Raw genomic sequence first — 8,079 nt, 5'->3', positions numbered from 1 at the left:
TATATATATATATATATATATATGTATGTATGTATGTATGTATGTGTGTGTGTTTGTGTTTGTCCCCCCACCATCGCTTGACAACCGATGCTGGTGTGTTTACGTCCCCGTAACTTAGCGGTTCGGCAAAAAGAGACCGATAGAATAAGTACTAGGCTTACAAAGAATAAGTCCTGGGGTCGATTTGCTCGACTAAAGGCGGTGCTCCATCATGGCCGCAGTCAAATGACTGAAACAAGTAAAAGAGAGTAAAGAGAGAATAAAGGATACACTGGATAATGTAGTCCTAGATAAACTATGTCTGAAATAAAAAAACAATGACCACCCTTGATCATAGGACAACATTAACACCTTTGAATACAGATGTGCACAAACAGGGCTGACTTCAGTTAGGCAGCAAGAACAATTAATACATAACAATATTATATAGTAATGTAAAAAAAACTTTATTAAAAAAAAAAAAAACATACAGAAACAACATTCCTAAGTTACTGTTTTATTTCTTTCTTCCATAGCATTCTTTGTTCAATAGAAATCATCATCTGTTGCTTTTGGGTCACTTTTGGCTTGTGTGTTTTTCACTTGCTCCTGGTTCCGATACATGTTAGCCACCTGAAGAAAACAAACACATAAATCATCACAAACATTAGAAGACATGTAGTACTGAGTTTGATTAGATATAAGGCTAGTTACTTACAGAGATGTATGTACAATGAATCTATTCTATCAAGTTCAGAAAGACAAGGCTAACGAAAGCCTTCTGAGTAGATTTGGTAAAGGGAAACTAAAAGAAGCTTGCCATATGTGTGTGTGTGTGGCAATTTTTCTTTTTCTTTCTCTTTTGCCTTTCTCTCTCTCTCTCTCCTTCTTTCCCTCTCTAACACTTTCCTCTGTGTTGCTATGTCTCTCTGCCCACTGCCACTTTTTCTCTTTTCCCACCACCATGTGACCTGTGACCATTTTCATCTTTTTCTTCCATTTCCTTTTTGCCTCATCTTTGACTCAATCAGTCACATTTCTCTCATCTCCTTCTCCACTTTCAACAAGGTTCATTCAGGTTTTCCATCTGTCTCTTTCTTTTCTCCAATCCCATAGAACATTTTCCATTTTTCTTTGCGCTATCCTATATTTGTCTAGTCCTAGAACCACATGACCTTATTGTGTTTCCATAATGTATAATTATTCTATTGTTCATATATCTACATTTTGTTGTGTTTGTTTTCGTCATTGTCTCATACATTCATTCACTATTCCCAATGGCTTATAGCTGCTTTTGCCACCAAAGTGAGCAATATTATCATTAAAGGTGTGAAATTGTTATGATCTTTTGGAAGATAACTGACACGGAATTAGCAATGACTCATCATCATCATCATCATCGTTTAACATCTGCTCTCCATGCTAGCATGGGTTGGACGATTTGACTGAGGACTGGTGAACCAGAAGGTTACACCAGGCTCCAATCTGATTTGGTAGAGTTTCTACAGCTGGATGCCCTTCCTAACGCCAACCACTCAGAGAGTGTAGTGGGTGCATTTTACGTGCCACCTGCACAGGAGCCAGTCCAGCGGCACTGGCAACGATCTCGCTCGAATGTCTTTACGCGTGCCACCGGCACAAGTGCCAGGAAGGCAACGGTGCCATCACAGTGAATTTTCTTTTTGTTGTGTTTCTATTACAATTTTTTTAATGTGTGTGTGTGTGTGTGTGTGTGTGTGTGTGTGTGTGTGTGTGTGTGTGTGTGTGTGTGTGTGTGTGTGTGTGTGTGTGTGTGTGTGTGTGTGTGTGTGTGTGTATGTTCTATGTGCGTGCAAGTGTGCTGAAGAGTCTTCATATATGTTTGAATCTCCTTGTTTTGACATCTCATCATAGCTGTAAACAAATATCAGTGTCACAGTCATACAAGGAATCCTCTATGCAATCATATCCAGCCATGGGGAGATATTTCCTTGCTTGGAAACAAGCAAAGGTTGGCAACAGGAAGGGCATCTGGTCATAGAAAACCTGCCTCAATGAATTCTACGCAACCCATGAAAGCATGGAAAATGGATATTAAAATGATGATGAAGTGAGTGAGACAAAATTACATGCTCTGTAAGACATTATGTGCAGCTCTCGTAAAATTTTTTATGACATAATAATAATGCTGTAGGACCATCAGTTTTTGAGGGTAGTGGGGGAGTCGATTACATCAAACCCAGTACTTGATTAGTACTTATTCTTTCAACTCCGAAAGGATGTAAGGCAAAGTTGACCTTGATGGAATCAAAACATAAAGATGGATGGGCATGTTAATGGTTCTGCCTGCTTGCTGTTTTCAATGACAACAATAACAATAACAATAATAATCCTTTCTACTATAGGAACAAGGCCTGAAATCTGTGGGAGGGGACTAGTTGATTACGTCAACCTCAGTGTCCCACTGACACTTAGTTTATCAATAATAATAATAATAATAACGATAATAATCTTTTCTACTATAAGCACAAAGCCTGAAATTTTGGGTTATATCAACCCCAGTACTCAGCTTGTACTTATTTTATCAACCCCGAAAGGATGAAAGGCAAAGCAGACCATGGCAGGATTTGAACTCAGAACATGAAGACAGATGAAAGGCCAATAAATGTTTTGTTCGGCATGCAAATAATTCTGCTAGCACCCCCACCTTAAAAAAAAAAAAATAATAATAATGGTTTCAAATTTTAGCACAAGGCCAGCAATTTCAGGAGAGGGTTCACTCAATTACATTGACCCTAGTGCTCAATTGGTACTTATTTTATCAACCCCGAAAGGATGAAAGGCAAAATTGACCCGAGAGGAAGTTGAACTCAGTACGTAAAGATGGACAAAAAGCTGCTAAGCATTTGCCCTGTATGCTAAGGATTCTGCCAGCTTGCTGAATGATAATTGCTTCTAATTCTGACACAAGGTCAATAATTTTGAAGGAAGAGGTCAGTTGATTACCTTAACACCAGTATTTGACTTGAAAGAATAAAAGGCAAGATCTGAACACAGAATGTAACGAGCCACAGCAAAGACCACAAAGTACTTTGACCAATGCTTTTATTGATTTTTGCCAATCCCAATGTAACATTTCTTTACAAGGTTTCAAATCTTAGGGAAAGAGTAGTCAATTTTTCATCACTAGTACTTGCTTGATACTCTACTTAATGATCTCTGCAAAGGTGAAAGATAAAAACTTAACTTATTGGCAATTGAACTCAGAATGTAAAGAGTTGAAACTAAAATACCACATTGCATTCTTTCTGGCACTCTTAACGGTTTTACCAACCCACTGTTCTTATAATAATTAACTCCACCAGCATACCAATGAAAATACATAATGTCGAAAGCAGAAGTCGAAAATATTTTCAAGGAGAAAATAAATAAATTGTTGTTGTTGTTTTTCAGAATTGAGACAAAAACTAATTATTTGGGTTAGAAATATCCTAGAGAGAATCAACATTATATTTTTAGCATGAGTTGTAAAAAGAGAAGGCTATTTATAGTTACACTTCAAGACCAACAACTCTCCATGCTAGTTAACCAGCATATCTAGTCCAATATTACCACTTCAACAACACAGCTCCCAAACCATAAGAGATAAATGATAACTATATAAATATTACCTAAGACATGTTTGCTAGTCTGATCGTTTGTTTGCTGTTGTTGTTTAGCCACAGGTAAGCCAAAAGACCATTCCAGCAATGACCATCCTATAGTTATTGTTATTATTTTTTTTTTTTTTTGTTTCTGCATCACGTGTCTAATTTTATATTATTAAATATAGCTGAAGATATCTTTTTGAAGATACTAAAAATGTGATTTAACCCTTTTGATGTCAACCTGTCAGAGACTGTCTTTGATTTGATGATACAAATTTCATGTTTTAAAAGGGATCTACATTAAACCCTTACATTGAAATTCCATGTCAGTCTATGTTCCAAACATTAGCTTAATAATGACAAAGATATTTTACTAAATTTTTCATTATTTTCAAAATTAATTGAAATAGGCCATGTACTTCAACAGAAATATTCCAACATAAGGGTTTAAAGAAATTTGGCTACTATTTCTATTAGATCATTAGACTGTGGCCATGCTGGGGCACCAGCTTGAAAATTTTTTTAGATGAATCAATTGATCCCAATACTTATTTTTTTAAAAACCTAGTACTTATTCTATTGATCTCTTTTAACGATCCACTAAGTTATGGGGAACACAAACACACCAAAACCTGTTGGAAAGTGGTGGTGGGGGGACGAACACACACACACATGATGGGCTTCTTCCAGTTTCAGTCTACCAAATCCACTCACAAGGCTGTAGTAGGAGACACTTGTCCAAGGTGCCACACAGTGGGACTGAACCCAGAACCATGTGGTTGGGAAGCAACTTCTTACTACAGAGCCATGCCTTTGCCTATGCAGAAGACTTCTCATTGGCATGTTTTCTTTTTGCATTTTTCAAAGATCAAACACTTTAAACAAATATATTCCAGTCCTGACTAGGCTATCCTTTTAAGGGTATCAAGCATTACACTATTCTAATGCATTCTTCTCTTCTTTTAAGATAGCAAGGGATTGTAAGTTGAGGGAATTTAGTTGCTATTTACAACAGGACAAGCAACCATGTAGAGGCTGTGTAGGTGCTATGCTCCCTTTTGTTTAAGTCTTCTACTTTACTTCTATTTCCAAAAGAAACTATGTCACTTACAATGCTGATATTCTTTGGAAAGATCTGTCCCCCATCATACCCACAGATGAATAGGCTTAGTGTTAATTTCAGTGTGTGATTGTTTAACCAAGTATCCAGTATATATTGTTGCTGTTTTAGCCCCAGGTGAATTGTGTGAGAGCGAACCTATGATCGAAGATTTTACAGCTTTGATTAGCCGGTATTCTTGTGCATCTAAGGGAGAATTAACTATCCTTTGAAGGCAGTCAAGCACCATGTTCAGAAATTCCCACAGCTTGATATCCAATATATATTGTTGTTTAGTGCCAGGTCATCGCTAATTGAACACACTTACAATCAAAGGCATACCACCCTTAACTAACAGCATACCTCGGACTATATTATACAATATGATTTATTTTCTTTCTAAGATGGTAAGGTGTGATATGAAAGAGACGGGGGTAGAGGTAGAGAGAAACCGCGACCTGTTCACAGACAAATTCCGTGATGCAGCACAGAATTTTGTCAGTGAACAGGTCGCAGTTTCAAAGCGACGAAAATACTTTGACAAATTAAATATAAATGTTGAAGTGAATCTAACGGTTTTGTGTGTTTTTAAATGGCTTATAAACACCTTCCATGCTGCAATTGTTTACAATTAGACTGTGATCTCTACACAATCTCTAATAATCCTTTAACTCTTAGACTAATTATCAGCTCAAAGATCTTACTGTTATTACCCACCCTAGACCAAACTTAACCCAATTCCTTCTTCTCACTGGAATTCTCTCCCTTGTTCATGCTTTTCCTGATCAACTTACAGATACTGAAACTAAACATCAACTATCAACCTCAGACGTCTTCAAGGCCTTCTCAGGTCCTTCAAGACTAACCCCTTCAAGACTAAATTATTAAAAAGTAAATTTTTTTTTTTAAATGCCATAAATTTTTCATCAGTTAAAAATTCTTGCAACATGTCAGTATATTGTTAAAAATTACTGAAATGAGTTTCTAAACCAAGTCACACAACAGCAATACTTAAGGACAGAACCTGTCTTTCCATTCTAGAACCTAATAAATTATCTCATAAAATAATTTACACCCATTTTAATAGCCCTTTTGATACCAACACCCCTAATTCAATGATACTGTTTAAAGTAACCTTAAATTACAACCTTCCATCAAAATTTTATGATGGTGTTCCAGATATCATCTTCATGAAGTTATTTTACTAAATTCTTCACTATTTCTAAAATTAACGGACTTAAAAGCAGCATGCCTGGCTCAGTGGTTAGAGCATTAGGCTCACAATCATGAGGTAGTGAGTTTGATTCCTGGACCAGGCTGTGTGTTGTGTTCTTGAGCAAGACACTTTATTTCATGCTGCTCCAAATCCCTCAGCCGCAGAAATAAGTTACGATGTCACTGGTGCCAAGCTGTATCAGCTTTTGCCATTCCTTTGGATAACATTGGTGGCATAGAGAGGGGAGGCAATGGGTGATAGCTGGTCTTCCATAAACAACCTTGCTCGGACTTGTGCTTTGGAGGGTAACTTTTTAAGTCTTTACCTCTTTACTGCTATTTCAACAGAAATATGGTAACAAAAGGGTTAAAGCTTACGTTGAAATTCCATATTAGTCTATGTTCCAAACACTATATAAACTGTTTGGCAGATATAGAATAGTAAAAATTATAAACAGGAGTGTAAGCTGGGTCAGGTAAGATATTTAAAACCTAAAAACAGAAATGAGTCCCATCCTTCTCTCAGCATGAATGAACAGGAGAATTTATATTTTGGGAGTAACCAGACAGAAATGGAATTTCAAACAGGCAAGCAACAAACAATGCTATCGTTTCTATAATTATCATATGACAACAGCATAAAACACTTTCAGGTGTAAACAATTTCATTGATAAACTGAACAATGTGTATTAATAAACTGCTCAGATGTTAATGTAAAAGATACTCAACCACAATACTATGAATGCAATAGAATGCCTATCATTATGTCTTCTCAAATTAGACACTTCTGTAATTTGTTTGTGATTTCTTTTTTATGCTATTTTATTTCCACAAACTTATCCATCAGACACTCAACACTAACAGGTTACACTATTCCATTAACGTCCAAAAATAGCTGACGTGTCCAATCTCAGTTCAGTGTTTGCCATGGGAAATAACTCCAGGAACCAAATTATGAATTATGACTTAATCTGACTTCAGCAATACTACTAAGATCTGATTCTTTTCCATTTTTCTACACATTTACTAATGAGCTGATTTTCTTAAAACAATTTGCTTTACCAAAATTAACAAGCCTGTATGTGGTCATTCAACCTGCTAGAAACAACCAAATATTTCTCACATCACACTTTACCAGATGGACATGGCAAAACAGGACGATCAATTCTGAAATACAGTATCATTGAATGAAAAATAGCAGGGACACAGCTGGAGTCATTATCATTTTTTTCTTCTTCACAACCATCAGAGCAAGAAGCGCTCCTCACAAACGCAGGTTCATGAGAGAGTTGTGATCTCTGTCAACAGTTTTGAGTAAGAACTGGAAAGAGAAGTATGAACATGCAATGTGCATGTGCATACTGAATTCGTAAAACAAAAGAGAATAAAAATGCAATGCACATGTCAAGAGAAGAATAAAACAAGTTATATACTGGTCTACATGCAACGTCTGACACCACTATCATGCAGCTTTCCTGCAGTTTTCTTGTTGATCCACTTTCCATGCTGCCATGGAATTCAACATGATCCAATGAGTTGGAGGACTGCATCATGCTCCAATATCTCAATTTTGGAATGGTTCCTGTAACTGGATATCCTTTCCAATGCCAACCACTTTATAGAGTGTACCACATGCTTTTTGTCCCACACCAACACTAGCAAAATTTCATTGTAACTTGCAAAATGAAAGAGCCCCTTCAACTGAAAGGAGAACAGAAGAAAGAGAGCATGATAATTTGCAGCAAGGTGATGAGAGATGAATACCTGATCAAGTTTGACCCAAGGTTAAACAACATACAGTCAAAAATACTCAGCAGGAAATATTGAATGAAATCAATTGATCAGTCAGGCAAACTGGAACACACAGAAGGGTGACCAGTAGCACAACACCTAAACCTCACAATCACAAATCAAATCAGAATGATACACAGATATTGCCTCCACTACCATACATAGATCTGCTTTCCATGCTGACATGGGTTGCCATGGATGGAGTCAGAACATGTTAAGTTAGAAAGTAGATCGGTGGGTTTCTGTTCACCTAGATGGATCAGATTACTACATCTTGCTCATGTTTCATTTTTGGCTTCATTTCTACATTTCAATGGACACCCTTCCTAACACCAACCACTTTACAGAGTGTACTGTGGTTCCAGTTC

The 8,079-nt window shown here is 36.8% G+C and overlaps 1 protein-coding gene across 1 annotated transcript in view; it reads right to left on the bottom strand.

The window, feature by feature from the left end:
- Nucleotides 1-428: 428 nt before the first annotated feature.
- Nucleotides 429-8,079, bottom strand: part of LOC106867431 (DNA ligase 1) — a 125,388-nt gene continuing 117,737 nt past the window's right edge. The window contains exon 24 of the mRNA XM_014912306.2: nucleotides 429-612. Within this exon, the coding sequence (XP_014767792.1) occupies nucleotides 526-612 (87 nt within the window). The 3' untranslated portion in view covers nucleotides 429-525. The remainder of the gene's footprint in view (nucleotides 613-8,079) is intronic.

The sequence above is a fragment of the Octopus bimaculoides genome, chromosome 1 (assembly GCF_001194135.2).
Source record: "Octopus bimaculoides isolate UCB-OBI-ISO-001 chromosome 1, ASM119413v2, whole genome shotgun sequence".
In the NCBI taxonomy this organism is placed as follows: domain Eukaryota; kingdom Metazoa; phylum Mollusca; class Cephalopoda; order Octopoda; family Octopodidae; genus Octopus; species Octopus bimaculoides.
The sequence above is the reverse complement of the archived record's forward strand: the minus strand, read 5'-3'. Positions and strand labels throughout refer to the sequence as shown.